Genomic DNA, 18,729 nt, shown 5'->3' with positions numbered 1-18,729 from the left:
ATTAGTAAAATACAAGTCTTTTATCCGTGTTTCCTGCTGTTTTTCTTTGTTTTCCCTCAGTTTTGGGCTGTTTAACTGCTGTGGACAGCAGTTGTTCTTGAGATTTGTTGCCAAAGTGATTAGGAAATACTTGAAATCAAGTATTTCCTATCACATTATCATTAGGCTTTACACCACATTTATTTTACTTCAAAAAAAAAATCACCTGCATTTATTTTACACTCATTCAAACAACTCTAAATATTTCAATCAGATCGCATTTCTTTTATATTATATTTCATCTTTTTTTACATTCCTTATTTAGTAAAACAAATAGTCTTTAATCAATTCAAAGTACAAGCTTTGGCAGCTAGCATGAAGACAAAAAATTTGAATTCAAGGCTTTCTCACACTATTATATGAGTAAGTTTGATGGTTCTATAATGTTTGGTTGATAGTGTTTTGCACATCTAAGTATGCATTTTTAATAAAGAGGAATATTCTGAAAACAGTCTCGACAAATCGCGTACAATATAAGTCATTTGTTTTGAATTAAATGATTATTATTTATTTGAAGATGAGTAGATATGTTTAGTTAAATTCCTTTCTTTTTATTTATATGCTAAAAATAAAATGATGAGATTTTTTTGGCTTTTAGTTTTGGTTTCTTACCTTCATTTGTATTATACGCTATTTCCACATTTATTTAATTTTGATTTTAAGCCGGGCATAGGAGTGAATCTACTTTAGTTTAGCTTGTGACATGCTAGTGATATTGAGCTTTCCAGGGAAAGTGAAGGTGAATTTCAATATGGAAACTATCGCAAGGAAGCTGATGACTTGCGTGCTGTGGTGCTAAATCTTTCGGAGAAAAAATTCAAAATTTGTGCTATTAGCGGGCATAGTAAAGGTTAGTAGCCAATCACATTGTTGTATCCCACAATATGACTGTAATATATGGCTTTTTTATTATATGTGGAGGATAAGACTTAAAGACAATTAAAACTGGTGATGGAAAGTTTCTAAATGTTTGTTCTTCTTATAATTATTCATATACAATAATTCCACTCATGAAAGGTACATGCTAGTCAATTAATTTGTAAATTAATGTTGTTGCTTTATCCATTTACACTTCTCATTGAAACATATATACAATGAGCTTATAATTCCATAACAGTCTCTACTTTTTTGAAAAGGTTTTGAGATGCCCCTTACAAATTCTATTAACCTTGTCAAATGTCTGGGTTATTAAGGTGACAGTTCATATTCAAATTTTAATTCTTGTTGTTCAATTTTTTCGACAAGAAGCTTCATTATGCTTTAAGCCCATATATTTTTTCTTTAGTCATGGGTGTTCTCACTAGACATTTGTAAGAGGTTGTACCCTTGTGTATGTTTTTTGCTGATGATATTCTTCTTGTTGATAACACTAGAGAGTGAGTTGAAGGTAAACTTGAATTATGGAGCTCAACTTTAAAATCTAAAGATTTTCGTTTGAGTAGATCTAAAACCGAATATATAGTGTAATTTTAGTAGTAATAGATCTAGTGGAGGGATTGTGACTTTGAGCGATCAAGTCGTTAATAAGAGTACACGTTTTAGATATCTTGGAGCTATTGTTCATAGTGATGGTGAAATAGATGAGGATATTATTATTAGAATTCAAGTTGGATGGTTGAAGTGGAGGAATGCATTGGGCCTGTTGTGTGATAGAAAAGTCCCCCTCAAACTTAAAGGGAAAATTCTAGAAGTTGGTAGTGAGATTTGCAATGCTTTATGTTGCAGAATGTTGGCCATAAAAAAAGAAGCATAATATTAAGTTAAGTGTTGCAGAGATGAGGATGCTTAGGTGGATGAGTGGCTTTAATTTTAGAGACAGGATGCAAAATGAACATATACGTGGAAAGGTTGGAGTAGCTCTTGGGGAAGTTAAGATTAGAGAGAGTCGCTTTAGATGGTTTGGTCACATAAAATGACGGCCTTCCGACGATGACCCGGTTAGGAAAAGTAGATGTATTGGATTTGATTTATGTTAAGAATGGTAGAGGTAGACCTAAAAAGCTTGGTTATAAAATATTATAAATGCCTTTTTTTTTTAAATTTAAATGAGAATTAGACTCTTAACATGACACAATGGAGAAAAATGATTCATGTAGTCAACCCCACATAGTGGGATCAAGGCTTGATGTTGTTGTTGCTAAAACTCAAAACAAATTTTATCAAGGTTTATTTATATCTACCGTTGAGACTTCTTATGAATGTTATCCCCCATATTTAATTACCTTACATGATCGCTAGAGATCACTCCTAATTAAGTTACCTTATATAATTGTTATGTTCATATTTGATATTTATGTTTAGATTTAGTTTATAGCGAATGGTCAAGGAAATAGATGTAAACACGATTAAGATCCAATGGTTATGTGAGTCAAACTTAACTTGCAAATACCAGATGTCTTCGACTTGTAATGCCAAAGATACTCGGTTAATAACCATGAGTTACCTCATCCTAGATATCTCGAGTAGATTGGGTGGAATTGTATGTTAAAGATGCACTTTTTTTATTGACTTCAACTTGTCCACTGGCAAGGGCATTGTATATCACCTTGATTAAATGGTTCAAAGGAGTGTAACATTGCAAAGGGCATACGAGATGTACTTTTTAGATATGCTTTTGTATTTGATTTATTACTTCATTTGGAAATTTCGACTTCGAGAGTGAGAGTTGATGGGATTTACTGCCTACAGGTTTTTAATGTGATGGTGGTCCACTAGTGCCTTAATGCAACTGTTAAGGTGATCAAATTTTGTGAATTTAAAAAATATACATATGTATCAAGTTTGATTAGAATCATGAGGTTGATTAGTAATCATGAAGGTTGAACTTGGGTACTTGGCCATTCAATGGGATCAGCCGAGTGGATAATGTATGATGTTGAGTGGCATTGTGAAGCATATTATGTGCATATGATTTTAGAAAATCCTCCTACAAATCTCTTGACTCATTTGGATTATCTAGGTCTCGATTGCCCTTGAAATAGGTTTAATAATTGTTTGAAAACCATGATTGCATTGACAGTTTTTTTTCGCACTTATATGCATATCAATGTACCAGCGCAAAATTGATGTTAGTGGCATTTGAAACATATGGATTTGATAATGCTTGGACCCTTGGACTCTGCATAGGATCAGATGGCGCCGTGACTTGCTTTTTAGATTGTACCAATATGTATCTTGATGGATTGGCATGTATATATCAAAGAGTATTTACGATAATTATTTACCTTGGTTTCTTTTGCACCTCAATCAACATAGCGAGACAATAGCTCAGTATCAAAGAGCTACTAGGAAAATGGTTTGGCCTCTCCTTCCCCATCACACCTTTATGGAACAGCTGGAAACACCAGGATGGAGAAATTTTTTATAACAGGGAAATTATCAGCATTGCTAGAAATTGTCAAAGTAGTTACATTGGGCTGAACTTGGTTTACTAGTGGTTTGGTGGGAATAATGAATATAGAATGCTCACAATCGATCTTGATTACATGTGTGGATGGTTTTTTTTTTCTTTCTATTTGTTGATTTCTCTATTTCTGTTTGTCTAAGCATCCTATTTTCTTCCATTCATGTATGTAGAAAGTCATATTGATTTAGTTTTCTATGTTATTGCCTTCAAAATGCAAGATCATTAATAGTGATGATAATCTAAAACTTGATAACGTCTTGATGAGTTAATTTGATCACTTTTTATGAAGATTTGGCCGTTGATCAAAATTGAAGAAGAAATAGATTACTTTAAATGCCTCTCACTAAAAGTTATACTTCTAAATAAAATTTTTGAAATCATATTTGGTCATTTTTCTTTGCTTTATTAGTAATTTGTATTTAGGAAATATTAAAAAATTGGTATTTAAGAAAATTGAATTAACTTGGACTTCTTTATAGTAAGTCATGTCTCCTTAAGGAGACTTGTGACCTAGATTTTGAATATTATGATTTGATTTATGAATTGAATGAAAATACTGTCTTAGTTCCTAACTTCTTTTCTCTTTCTTTTCCTCTACCCCTCTCATTCGTTCTTCTCTCTCTTCCTTCTACCTTGCTGCTAACCTATGCTTTCCTCTTTCTCTCTGTATTAATTGTGGTATCAGATCTTCATTACAGTTATGTTCCTGATCGTTGTCAGCTTGATTTGTGATCCCATCACGTGCCTGTTTGAAGCCTCACCATTCCTCTGGAGTTACAGTATCTTTTTCAATTGGGTTAATTGCTTCATATGCCTTATTTTTAGTGGAGACGTGGGAATGGAATTTCAGTGACCGGGACTTGCTGTTTTCTCTTCCTGTGGCTGTATAATATAATTTCTGTTTTGCACTGTTGTTGGAACCAGAAACTTCTTATCCACTGGAAATGAGAATTTGAAGGTGTTAACTTGTTTTTTCTGCTTGAGGCCAAAATTTGAAGAAAAAACTAACGTTTTCAACTCTTTTTTAATAAGGATTTCAAAGAATGTAAAATTTAGTCTTTTGCTTAATACACTTTCAAATTTCTTCTCAATTCTTCTATGTTTTTGGATTTGAATTTTTTGATTGCTGTGAAAGACTTGATAAAAAATTATGAAGGAGGCTCTTGTACAAACATGTGATATGGCTATTTTATTTGGTTACTTCTATCCTTAATATTTTTCATCTATATACTATATGATTGACTTTGTGCGTAATTGAGTTTTGTTCATATTTGCTACAATCTAAAATTATTTAGGTGGGTGTGAATTCTATTTTTTACGTGAGTTTTATCCAATCTTAGATTTTTTGCAATTTTTTTTTCTTTTTGCATAAACTTCAAATTATTCTTTGGTTCAATTCTATAATTTTCAAGTTTTAATCTAAAGGGATGGGTATTCACCTAAGTCAAAGTTGTTGGACTTTCAATTTTGATTATTCTCGGGCTTGTTTTATGCCTGACATAAGATCATTGACAAATAAGATAAAGTAAAATTGTATGAAAAATATTTCTTTTCACATAAAAGGATAAGCCTTTGTGTGTTTGTGTGTATGTGTGTGTATTTATATGTATATGTACATATATAATTTATTTATTTTTTGGGGGAAGAGGGGTGGGGGTAGTGTGGAGTGGGCACAATAACACACATTTATATCTTTTGCTTGGTTTTGCGTGCCTTGAAATTTCCTACAAGAATAGCTTCATTAGGTAGAACCTGTCTTTTGGTTGTTTTTTCTTCACCTTTAATTTAGGTTGAAATGAGCATATACGTGAAAAGGTTGGAGTAGCTCTAGTAGAAGATAAGATTAGAGAGAGTCGCCTTAGATGGTTTGGTCACATAAAAAGGCGGCCTTCCGATGATCCGGTTAGGAGAGTAGAGGTATTAGATTTGACTTGTGTTAAGAAAGGTAGGGGTAGACCGTAGACCTAAAAAGATTTGGTTAGAAAATATTAGGAATGACCTCTCTTTATTAGATTTAAACGAGAATTTGACTTTTAATAGAACACAATGGAGAAAAAGGATTCATGTAGCCGACCCCACGTAGTGGGATAAAGGCTTGTTGTTGTTGTTGTTGTTGTTTAATTTAGGTTGAAGCAGTCAAGTAAAGATTGTGTGTTGAATTATAGAATGGTTATGGGGATTGATCCAAGTGTTTACGACTGTCAGGCATGTACTGCATATGTCTTTTTTTTAATATATTCTTGCATTTGGGATATATATGTAGGTGTTGTTACTTGTGTTCAAACACAAGATGGTTTGACCAAGTATTTTCCCATTTATGTTGGATTGCATCAAGGATCAGCTTAAGTCCATGTCTTTTTTGCTTTAATAATGGATTTTCTCACAAGAAATTTGCAAGAGATTGTATCATGGTGTCTGCTTTTTGCCGATGATATTCTTCTTGTTGATAAGACTAGTGAGGGAGTTGAAGTTAAACTTGAATTATGGAGGTCAGCCTTAGAGTTCAAATGTTTTCGCTTGAGTAGATCAAAAACTGAATATATGGAGTGTAATTTTAATAGTAATAGATCTAGTGGAGGGTTTGTGACTTTGAGCGATCAAGTTAAGAGTACACGTTTTAGATATCTTAAGTCTATTGTTCAGAGTGATGGTGAAATAGATGAGGATATTATTAGCAGAATTCAAGTTGGATGGTTGAAGTGGAGGAATGCATCAGACTTATTATGTGATAAAAAAGTCTCCCTTAAACTTAAGGGAAAATTCTATAAGATGGTGGTGAGACCTGCAATGCTTTATGGTGCAGAATGTTTGTCATTAAAAGAGAAGCATAAGTTAAGTGTTGCAGAGATGAGGATGTTAAGGTGGATAAGTGGCTTTACTCTTAGAGATAGGATACGAAATGAGCATATAAATAAAAATTGATGTGGAAATCTGATCATGGAAAGTATATCAGAGACGTGGTCGACGATCTACGGCCACGATCGCGTCGATCTATTTTTGAGTATTCATATGTATTTGTTTTATTTATTTGCTTTATGTGTTTTTTTTTAGTTGCATTTCTCTTTTTTACCATTAAGGGTTTTTTCATGTGTAAGCTCAAAGGGCTATGTCGTCTTTTATTGTCCCTTTCATTGTATGAGACTATGTATACCCTCCTTATATTTCTTTTGAAGGTAATAAATGAATTATAATCAAATTTCTACACATTGAGTTCTTGTGAGAGCTTGAGTCTTTGGAGACAAATCCCTTGGAGAGGGAAGCGGATCACCCACCAACTTTGGAAGAGTCCGGGTTCGTGGTTAGTTTCTTTTATCTCTTCCTCTTCTTTCTCCCTCCCTTCCCTTCCACCCACGGCCCATCCAAAACCCCACCGCCGGCCAAGATCCCTCCCCCACTCCACCTAACCGCTGGCCAAGACCCCTTCCCCACTCCACCTAGCCGCCGACCATTCAAGGTGGTTTCCCCTTGGTTGGTTGATCCACCTAATTCCCCCACCTCCACCTAACCCTAATCCAAACCCTAGCCTAGCCGCCAACCTCTCCCTTCCCCTTTGCCTCCAAATTTTCAAATTCCTCATCATTACTTTCCTTTCCTATAATTTCTCTTTTGGAAAGGTTTTCGATTTCAATTATTTAAATCAAATTTGAATTTTGAAACGTTTCCTAAAATAGAATTCTATTTTTGAAAAGTTTCTAAAATCGAATCCAAATTAAATTTGAATTAGATTGGAATTAAATCCTATTTCTTAATTTGAGAATCTCATTTAAGAAAGTAATAAAATCCTTGCTTAATTTCCCCCTAACCCTCTCCCTATGTCGTCGGCCCCCTCCTTGCCCCACTTGATTACTTTTCAAACTTCAAGCCTCTCTCTTTGGGAATAATTCAAAGCCCCTCCCTCTCTCTTGCCCGCCTCCTCCCTCTTCCCAAATCACCATTAAATCTTTTCCAAATTAAAGGATTAACTAGGGAAATAATTTCTTAATTCCCTCATCCTCCCTCCAAAAATCTTAACCTACTTTTTCCCCCAAGCCCTTCCTTTGGCCAACCAGCCTCTCACCCTTTCTTCCACTTAAATTCTTAAGAGAAACTTCTCGCTCAAAGGGAATCCTTAAAGATAGCAAAGGACATCTTCTACAACACTTCAACACTACGAAATCAATGCATGGTCAATCTTGATCTTAACTCCGGCTTCGTCGACATCCTCCGGTCGCCTTTCTTCAATGTCAATCCGGAAGTAGACAATTTCGTCAAGGAGTACTTGGAGCGTATCATCTTCACCTTATTCGAAGCCATCGAAGAGCAGCTTTCCATCGTTCAGTGACAAATCACCACCGTGCCACGATGAGGGTGAACTTTTCCTCCTCTTCAATTTTCTTCTCCCTAACCTTCTTTCTCTTGTAGGTTGTGAATCAAGCACAAGGAATCGTGCAAAACTATCTGTCAATGCTTAGTAAACGTAGGGCATGAGTTTTGATTTTCTATGCATCTAATCTCATTGTTAACCTAGGGATGCATATGTGATTTGGCCTAAGAGGAGCCACCTCTCTTTTGTTTTCTATTATCGTTAAGTGACTAACATTTTAATCCTTATTTCTCTTATTCAAAACGTGCAAATTCTTATCACATTCATTTAAATCATACCTAGTCCTACATAAAAAATGTTGGAGTAGCTCCAGTGGAAGATAAGATTAGATGGTTTGGTCACATAAAACAATAGCCTTCTGATGACTTGTTTAAGAAAGTATATATATTAGATTTAGCTTATGTTAAGAAAGGTACAGGTAAATCTAAAATGACTTGGTTAGAAAATATTAGAAATTACCTTTTTTTAGATTTAAATGAGAATTTGACTGTTAATAGGTCATAATGGAAAAAAAAGATTCATGTAGCCGATCCCACGTAGTGGGATAAAGGCTTGATGTTTTTGTTGTTGTTTTATCTTTTTGCATTGTAAGCTAGTAGTTTTTTAGACTGCGGAGATGCAATAAACCAAACTGCAATCGTGAATACTGCCATTGGAATTGATTGTTCGTATCTGAAGTCTGAACTGAGTGAGAAATGCTGCAAATTGTCTTTGACTAGGACTTGTAAATTTTCATTTCTAATGAACGTAGTATACATTAAACAAGCAGGAAATCTTCTTATTAGAAGAACCAGATAATCATTTTGTATGATCCTTGTTGTCTATAGTAAGGAAGGTTTTGTATGATCTGACAACTACTTGGATAGGTGCTAGTTCTGATAAATTACCACATAAGTTCTGATTTCATTTGTTTTATGACTAACGCAGTCTTTTAAACATGTAGAGTTAAGTTACCTCCTTTTCATTGGCCACATTATGCATTGCCTTCTATTGCGGCCAAGTTTCTTGAATGTGTATCAGCCTCATTTATTTTTGTTGCAACCTGGCTTTCTAATAACTTACAAAATTGCTGACCAGAACTCCATCAAAAAGTTTCCATTCAATATTGGAAGAATTTTAAGTTTTGAACAGTAGCTAACCAAGTTTCAACAGGCGGAAATGTGGTGCTTCTTTATGCATCTATGCATAATGATGTCCCTGTCATCATTAATCTTTCTGGACGCTTTGCATTGGAAAGAGGCATTGATGGACGCCTGGGGAAAGAATTCATGCAAAGAATAAAGAAAGATGGCTTTATTGATGTCAAGGATAGAACAGGTGAGTTCTCAGAATAATTGCACGAAATGCCTAAATGTCTTTTTTTTTTTAAAGTTAGCATGCAATGAACTTGTCTGTGTGTGAACACGGTATAGTGTTTGAGGCTTGCTGTGAACACGGTAAAGTTAGCATGCAATTTTTTTGTTTTGTGGTTGGTGCTTATATGGTATTGCGCCGGTATTTGCTCTCTTTTTATGTGGGTCAGTGTTTTGCTTGTGGGTGCAATTAGTTCTTTGCATAATCTTCCATGTTGAAGTTTCAAAATTTTCCTGCTTTCTTCCATGGAAATTCATGTGCTGTTGTGTTTTGTTGATGCACGCCCTTTGGGCCAAATTCTTACTTGTGCGTGCAGCTGGTTTATCTGTGTAATCAGGCACATTAAAGTTCAAAGTTTCTTATGCTTTCTTCCATCACAATCAATGTGTTGTGGTATTTTTTGTTGTGTGTGCTTTCTATATATATATATCAAATAATTTTATATTGACTTAATGACTATCATGATAATGATGATGATGATGATGATATGTTGTGTGCGTTTGTGTGCACATTTATATTCAAGGGGCCGAATAAATGACCTCTTTTATTTGGATAGCCATTCACCACACAAATTGATTCTAACTTTATTATTCAATCATGATAATGATGTTACATGATTCAGTAATAAGTCGGATTAAATGTTGTCTGTCCATCATAACTGGTGGTGATCAAGTAAATGATCCTCGACTATTTAACTATGTTCATTTTGGTCTAAAATTTCTCTAACTTATCAAATCAGAATTTTTTCCCTTATCCATCTCAATATTTTGGAATTGACAGAGACAGTTCACAATAGTCTTTTGTTTAGGGCATTATCGATTCTTCAAGCTGAGATGCACTAGAGATCCTCTATAGTTAAGGGAGGTCATTTATAGTGTTAATCTAGCCAGTGAGTAGTTACGAGAGAGCTAGGCATCTTCTACAATAAATGGAGTCGGGGAATAGTGGCAAGAGAGTTAGTGGTTCTCTACGATGATTAGAGAGCTGATGAAAAGTGACAACAAAATTCTTTATAATGACTGAGTTGGGGAATAATGGCTAAAGTATCCGCATAGGGATGATAAAGTTCATAAATAGATACAACACAAAAAACTTTTCTATGGGGCAATCATTCAAGACGAGTGAAATCATCGAGCATCAACATCAATATTTAAAAAAAGTGTAAAAAAGTAATAATAAATATAATCAAAACTTAGGGGTCATTTGTGGTCTCTTTTTTGTTTTTATTTTTTATTAAAATTTTTTTAATGTTTTGATTTAAAATAAAAAAATGTCTGGTATCTTAAATATGCATTTTTTTTATTTTTATTAAATATCATAAAAGTTAATGAAGGTGGTGGTGTTAGGTGGTGATTGCAGTGGGGGGTGGTACGGGTAGTGGCTTCGATGATCGGCAATCATGTGGGCTCTGAAAATTCGGCCCCGGCCTCCCCGCCGCGCTTTTTTTATTTTTCTTTTTATTCGGCAAGGGAGTTTTAACGGAATAAGTTCCGGGGTAAATTTTGGAAGGCAGATGGGTTTGTAGATAAGACACTACCCAGAGATTTCGCCCTCATTTTGCAAGGACTTTATGATCTGAGTTCTGGTTTCCTATAGGTGCAAGCCCCTATAGTTAATTACCCCTCCCTATCACGAGAGAAAACTTTCGATTAAGGCTAGTCGTCAATCAGATACGTATAAAATATGTGTTATCTGGCATATAGTAGCAGCATAGGTATTGAGATTTGGAATGTTTGGAAGAATTTGGAAATTTGATATTTAAAATAGAAATTGCACCATCTTTCACTTAAAGCGGATGGTGGGGGAATGGATGATGGATCTGATCAAGATCCCATGGTTCCGTCATCCCGGGCCATCGTGGTCCCTGGTCTACTTAGTCAGAGGAGGTAGTCGACCCAACATGACAGAAGGATCCTTGTCGGCAGCCATGGGTTGCTTCGTCCAAGAGGACCTTGTAGACCTGGGGTGAATATTTGTTTAAGGGGACAAATTTGAATCCACCTTAGCTTGTAGAGAGCTTTGTGCCCTATCAATCATATCCTATTGATTCATATCTCAAGGATTTGATGCCAATAAGGAACATATTGACGCTGGCCATAACCAATATATGTGGTGCCATTTGGAGGCAAAACCACTCTGTTCAGAGGGCCCCGGGTCATAACCGTTTATCCTGCGGTGCCATTTGGCGGCAAAACCGCCGGTTAGAGGACACACACCACGTCCTTACTGGCAGGAGATTGTTTGAGAATGGATCCTAGTGATATTTTCGACTAGGCATTTGGCTCTATGCGAGCTGAAGTAAATTTCATTTGTCTACCCCGGCAAACTGTTGCGAATGGTGGATGGATTTTGCTTTAAGTGTTTAATGGATTGATTTATTTTTAAACATATGGATTTGGAATGATCTTGGATTTTGGATAGTTTGGAGTTTTGGATTTTAAATGGGCCTTTGGGAGGCATTTTAAAGTATTTGTGAACCCCTCCGGTTGAGATCTTCGTTCAACACGGCCATCATCGGGGTGTACTTGGGGTCATTTCCATTTGATTGAACCTTGACGACCCTATCAACTTACCGATAGGGGATCGGGTTTCTCGTAGGCTTTATGCCTTTGTTCATGAATTTTCTTTGTTGAAAGCCTTGAAGGCCGAATATGAATGTACAAAATAAATATCTGGTCAACTTTCGTGACCACATATTTATCCGATATCTCGAACCCTGTCTACTCCCATTTATCTACTTAGGAGGATCAGGTTTCATAGGCTTCACACCCTTTTGTTTAATGAATTCTCTTAATTATAGGCCTTAAGGGCCTAATATGAATGCAATAAAACAAATATACTCGCCATCGCGGCTGTATACTTGTTTGTTGGTTCGAACCCTGTTGACTTCTATTGACCTGTATAGAAGGATCAGGTTCGAACTTGAATTCACTTATTGACCCGCGTAGCATCCCTAGATATCACGTGTGTACCAATAACACGCTCGCCAGGGCCCATGCGGGTCGGGATTATATTTACCCCTTTAGTGTACCTATGTGTATACAATTTATAGTGTACGTGCATGGATATATTGAAATAATTGTAGTTGTGCAAATAACTACCATTTGGATACACACAACTTTTCATTTCAGAGCTTATACACGCCTTCTGTTTGCTAGTACGAATGTTACGGATCCGGTGGCGTGTGGTCTTGATGTTGACTCCCCCTTTCTCATTCACCTGGGAACGGGACTTTCTGGACCTTGGAGTCAATGATTGTTGATTTGGAAAGAACTCTTTTTAGGCTCTTCGGTGTAGTGGACTTGCTATTTTCCAGTGTCTGTGGATACCAGAACTGTTTTCCTCTCAAGTATGAAACTAAGAAGAGACTTTGAAACACCAGGAAGTTTGGTTCTAATTTGTTCAAACTTCCTTTCTGATCTGCCAGGAGGTGTACTTTTTGTACATCGAGTCGCCCTTGTACCCGAAATACTTGAAGATCTTGATCACCAATGTCGGAGGTGATATCAATACTTGTGTCCACAATGGTTCGTTGTACCTACGATATACCCACTATTGTTATCCACAAGCGACTTGTATATATTTGCGGGGACCCGTCGTATCCCCTACGACCTCCTGAAGGTATTTGTAGAAGACCCATTGTTCTTGTATCACACCCACCTTTCACCAATCTCAGGTGGGTCTTGATTGTACTTGTTTGTAGAGGAATTGTCTTTGATTGCTGGTCTCCAGTATTGCCATCTCAATCAACAGGTATAGTTTGTGAGCAAGTTATATTTGCAACATCGTTGTCCGCTACAAATTATTGTTTACTTGCATCTGATATTTCTCTTTTGATATTTCTTCTTGGAGCTTGATTGTTGTTGATGATAGGGATGCCACCACATTCCTTTATGCCTACTCATTTTGTAGATCATCAATGATATCCGACACTTTACTAGTGTTGCTTGCAAGTCTCCGTTTACATCTTGACATTCATCTATCTAATGTCAAGTTCACATTTAAGTTCTTGAGTTCAGGTTCAAGTATTCATTAATTATTTGAATTCTAAAATATGTCCTCTACAGTCCAACTCAAGCTTTTGTTTTGAGTTCAAAATGACTGAATCATGTTCAAATACATGTTCAGGATCTTCTGAAGTCCTTGCAAGTTCAATCTTTGTATGATCTGACAACTACTTGGATAGGTGCTAGTTCTGATAAATTATCACATAAGTTCTGATTTCATTCGTTTTATGACTAATGCAGTCTTTTAAACATGTAGAGTTAAGTTACCTCCTTTTCATTGACCACATTATGCATTGTCTTCTATTGCGGCCAAGTTTCTTGAATGTGTATCAGCCTCATTTATTTTTGTTGCAACCTGGCTTTCTAATAACTTACAAAATTGCTGACCAGAACTCCATCAAAAAGTTTCCATTCAATATTGGAAGAATTTTAAGTTTTGAACAGTAGCTAACCAAGTTTCAACAGGCGGAAATGTGGTGCTTCTTTATGCATCTATGCATAATGATGTCCCTGTCATCATTAATCTTTCTGGACGCTTCGCATTGGAAAGAGGCATTGATGGACGCCTGGGGAAAGAATTCATGCAAAGAATAAAGAAAGATGGCTTTATTGATGTCAAGGATAGAACAGGTGAGTTCTCAGAATAATTGCTCGAAATGCCTTAATGTCTTTTTTTTTTTTTTTTAAGTTAGCATGCAATGAACTTGTCTGTGTGTGAACACGGTATAGTGTTTGAGGCTTGTGTGTGAACACGGTAAAGTTAGCATGCAATTTTTTTGTTTCGTGGTTGGTGCTTATATGGTATTGCACCGGTACTTGCTCTGTTCTTATGTGGGTCAGTGTTTTGCATGTGGGTGCAATTAGTTCTTTGCATAAACAGTCATGTTGAAGTTTCAAAATTTTCATGCTTTCTTCCATGGAAATTCATGTGCTGTTGTGTTTTGTTGATGCACCCCCTTTGGTGCCAACTTCTTACTTGTGGGTGTACCCCCTTTGGTGCCAACTTCTTACTTGTGGGTGCAGCCGGTTTATCTGTGTAATCAGGCACATTAAAGTTCAAAGTTTCTTATGCTTTCTTCCATCACAATCCATGTGTTGTGGTCTTTTGTTGTGTGTGCTTTCTATCTATATATATCAAATAATTTTATATTGACTTAATGACTATCATGATAATGATGATGATGATATGTTATGTGCGTGTGTGTGCACATATACATACATGGGGCCAAATAAATGACTATTCTTTTATTTGGATAGTCATTCATCACACAAATTGATTCTGACTTTATTATTCAATCATGATAATGATGTTACATGATTCAGTAATAAGTCAGATTAAATGTTGTTTGTCCATCATAACTGGTGGTGATCAAGTAAATGATCCTCGACTATTTAACTATGTTCATTTCGGTCTAAAATTTCTCAAGTTTCAATTTAATCTCTAACTTATCAAATCAGAATTATTTTGTCTTCTGCATCTCAATATTTTGGAATTGACAGAGAGTTCACAATAGTCTTTTGTTTAGGTCATTATCGATTCTTCAAGCTGAGATGCACTAGAGATCCTCTATAGTTAAGAGAGGTCCTTTATAGTGTTGATCTAGCCAGTGAGTAGTTACGAAAGAGCTAAGCATCTTCTACAATAAATGATGGAGTTGGGAAATAGTGGCAAGAGAGTTAGTTGTCCTCTACGATGATGAGAGAATTTATGAAAAGTGACAACAAAATTGACTGAGTTGGGGAATAATGGCAATTGTAACTGCAAAGGGGAAGATAAAGTTCATAAATAGAGACAACACAAAAAACTTTTCTATGGGGCAATCATTCGCGACGAGTAAAATCATCGAGCATCAACATCAATATTTTAAAAAAGGGTAAAATAATAATAATAATAATATGATCGAAATTTAGGGTTCATTTGTGGTCACTTTTTTGTTTTTATTTTTTCTTAATATTTTTTTAATGTTTTGATTTAAAATAAAAATATGTTTGGTATCTTAAATATGCAATATTCTTATTTTTATTAAATATGATAAAAGTGAATGATGAAGGTGGTGGTGTTAGGCGGCGATTGCGGTGGGGGGTGGCACTTATAGCGGCGGCGATAATCGGCGACCATTTTTGGTAGCTGCTACTAGCTAGCCGAGGTGGATGTCTTTTAAAAAAAATGAAAACACATTGAAAACACCTACAAGTTTTAATTACTTTTGAAAAATAAAAGTTGATTTATTTAAAAAAAAAAGCATGAAATTAAGCAAAAACATTAGTGTCATCAAGTCACAAAAGCTGAGTTGTAAGCTAATCTGAGGTAGCAAATTGAGAATCATGTACAAGCTAAACTATGTTGCATGTTAGCACGCATGATTCAACTTATATGAGGAAAAAACTATTTCAAGTTTTAATAAACTTTTCTTATAAGCATGTTTGAGAGGGAATTGCATTGTGCTACTTCTTTGGCGTCAAAGTTGCCATCATATCAAAGTTGCCATCATATCTTTGCAATTGCCAGAGTTAAGCTATTCGGACTGCAATGGGTTAATATGTTGTCCATGAAAATCATGGATAATGGTATAGGAAAGAATTATAAAGTCAACTACAAGCAGTTATTGTGTTGCTTATTCTTATGAAGGTTATAATTTTTTTGGTTTTGTTGAGCATTGTAGAAATATAAATTAGATGCAATAATTTGAATTACATTCATCAATTGGTTTGGTACAAGATAATTTCATTGTAGTATTACATTCATCAATTGGTTTGGTACAAGATAATTTCATTGTAGTTTAGAATTATATAAATTATAGCGGCTTCTTTTTGTAGTAGGATGGTTTTACTAGCTCTTTGAAAGCCAAATAAACCAAAATTATTATAGATCTTAGTCAAAGTTCAAAAATATTTTAATATCTTTTTTCTTCCATTTTTAATGGCTAGATAATGACAAAATAAACATCTTGATACCTTTTGTATGAGATGAAGATGACAAGAGGATGTTGACTACGGACACTAATTGGGAAAAATCAAATGCAAAATGATGTGGATTGCTAATACGCCCTAAATTCTGAGTAGATTGAAGCTTATATGAAGAATAATTTAGCATTTTTGAAGGTCAAATAAAAATTTATAATTTTTTAAGATACTTACTATATGACGTAGTGCAAATCTTTCTTGTTTATCTTCATCTCAAAATTTGGTGAGTGTTGTTCACGCTTTGATGCTCTCACTTGTTTTTTATGAGTACTCTTGGACAATTTTCCCATTGTGAAGGCTCATCTAGCTACAAAGGATCGTTCCATAGAAAGCTCTTTGCATTGTCCCTATTCATTGGTTTTTTAGTCATTGCTCCTATACTATGTTGTCATTATAAAGGATTTTCTACTCTATCATCACTATTCCCGTACTTTCTCTTCACTAAAGAGAATCATTGCCTTGGCTCTTAGCACCTCTTGTCATTGTATTGGATCTCTAGGATATTTCTTAGTTGAAAACATTGATATTCCCTTTGCTGAAGAATCTCTTTGGTTGCTTCAGTCAATTCCAGATAGATGAGATGACTTAAGGACTAGAAACCACAACTTGGCTTGATTATAGTGAGATGTAGGAAAGCCAGGACATACTTCGTAAGGATGTGCTGCGATTTAACTCAATTATGGTGAATAATTTCAAGGAAAGTGTCATCTTAGTATTGTCTGATATCTTAAATAGTCAAATGAGGTGCTTACTAACAGATGTCAACTTTAAATTTCGATCCTGAAGAACTTCCTTTTCCTTTCAATCATCAATAGCTTGTTAGACTAATTAAAGTTAGTTTTTTTCTATCTTATTAAGGCTTTTGTCGCAGGCAAAGTTGAGTTTCGAGTGACTGAAGAGAGCTTAATGGATCGTCTAACCACAGATATGCGTGCAGCATGCCATGCCATTGATAAAGAATGCAGGTTATTCTTCATCAGAAATTTGGTCTTTGTTTAATATGCTCACGCAAACCTTTATAACGCAATTGTTTCACTTTCTACACTTTTATCCGGCACCGATGTGTTGCAAGATAATTTCTTGAAAAGTTATGGGGATGTGGTTTGTTTTTAGGTTTTTTTAATTCCTTCTAACTGGGTTGTTTTGTGTTCCATCATATTTTCCTTTTGCTTTGGTCCTTTGGACATCGAGAATCATTTGTTCTTCTCCTTGCTATTTAACCGTTCAAGTTACGTTGTTTCATGTGACTAAGGCTTCGTTTAGGACGGTTTTTTTACTGCTTCTTGAAAAACAGCTTTTTAGTATAAAAATTAAAATTTTTATATTAGAAAAGTAGTTAAAAAGCCGTTCCAAATGAAGTCTAAGTCTTCGTTTGGGATGACTTTCTTGCTGCTTCTTAAAAGAACTTTTTAGTGCAAAAATTAAAATTTGTGGTAAAAAATTATTTTAAGAAGCAACAAAAAAGCCGTCCCAAATGAAGCCTAAGTTGGCTCTTTATCATGGGACATGCAGCTCCACACTTGTCTATAATGCTTCTTCATTGCTCATTTTCACTATGGCTTTCATATATATACTTGGTAATTTGATTTTTTGGTATGATTTCATAATCATGCAGGGTCTTGACTATACATGGTTCAGCAGATGAAATTGTACCTTCAGAAGATGCCTTTGAGTTTGACAAACTCATACCCAACCACAAGCTTCACATCATTGAAGGTGCTGACCATTGCTATACTGCACACCAAGAACAACTGGCTTCTCTTGTTCTAGACTTCATAAAATCTGCTCAGGTACTCTCATTTAAAGTAACAAGGGAACCTGTATCCTCCAGATTATAAGTCAAAACTCCAAAATCTATCTGTGTGTTGATGTAGCTCGTCTATTATCATATTGACGCAGCTCATTTTGGTCTGATGGTCTTGAGTTCGAGTCTTGTATATGCGATGTGTGTGAATATGATGATGAAGCATTCCTTGTTATAATACCAATTTGAATTACAGGTCGTCGAAGCTACTGCCGCACGAGCGATTTAAGCTATTTCCGAGCTCATTGCTGTTGCCTTATCCTTCAATTTGGCAAGCTGTTTGGCTTCATGTGTAATTTTCCAGTTGTACTGGAAGTAAGAAAAATTTGCTTGTGCCTGTAGTTTTATGGCGACTAATTACAATAACAGACATCCTTTAATATGTTGGCTTTTTTTTTTTCTTTCTTTCTTCTCATTTGGTTGTTGATTATTTTAGTTAAAAAATGAGCTTAAGCTAATTATGTGGAGAAGAGTGTTAAATTTTAGAAATGTTTATTGTTATATCATTATGAAAAATGAATATAAAATGGAATGGTAAGCAACATATTAGTTATATATTTTGTGGTTCAATTATAATTATTATAAATTTAATATAGAAATAAATTATTATTTCAATTTTTTTTCTCATGAAAAATATCTTATTTGTTTGTGATTTTTGGATAAAATACTCGAGTGTATTATTTAGCCAATTTTTTTAAAATGATTTATTTATTTTACAGTAAATGATATTAATAAACTACCCTTGATTTGGAATAATAAAAGTTAGTTAGGAGCTCTTTTAATTAAGTTCTAA

General features: G+C 35.0%; 1 protein-coding gene across 3 annotated transcripts; it reads left to right on the top strand.

Moving 5' to 3' along the window:
* Positions 1-767: 767 nt before the first annotated feature.
* On the top strand, positions 768-18,339 carry LOC110110260 (the record flags this gene model as incomplete). Of its 3 annotated transcripts, none has more annotated exon segments than XM_028701133.1 (5): positions 768-889; positions 13,634-13,798; positions 17,004-17,097; positions 17,748-17,922; positions 18,133-18,339. In XM_028701133.1, coding segments are annotated over 5 exon segments (589 nt in total), but the record flags the coding sequence as incomplete, so codon positions are not given.
* Positions 18,340-18,729: the final 390 nt, after the last annotated feature.

This window comes from Dendrobium catenatum, unplaced genomic scaffold, assembly GCF_001605985.2.
Source record: "Dendrobium catenatum unplaced genomic scaffold, ASM160598v2 fragScaff_scaffold_9, whole genome shotgun sequence".
NCBI classification, from domain to species: Eukaryota; Viridiplantae; Streptophyta; class Magnoliopsida; order Asparagales; family Orchidaceae; genus Dendrobium; species Dendrobium catenatum.
The sequence above is the reverse complement of the archived record's forward strand: the minus strand, read 5'-3'. Positions and strand labels throughout refer to the sequence as shown.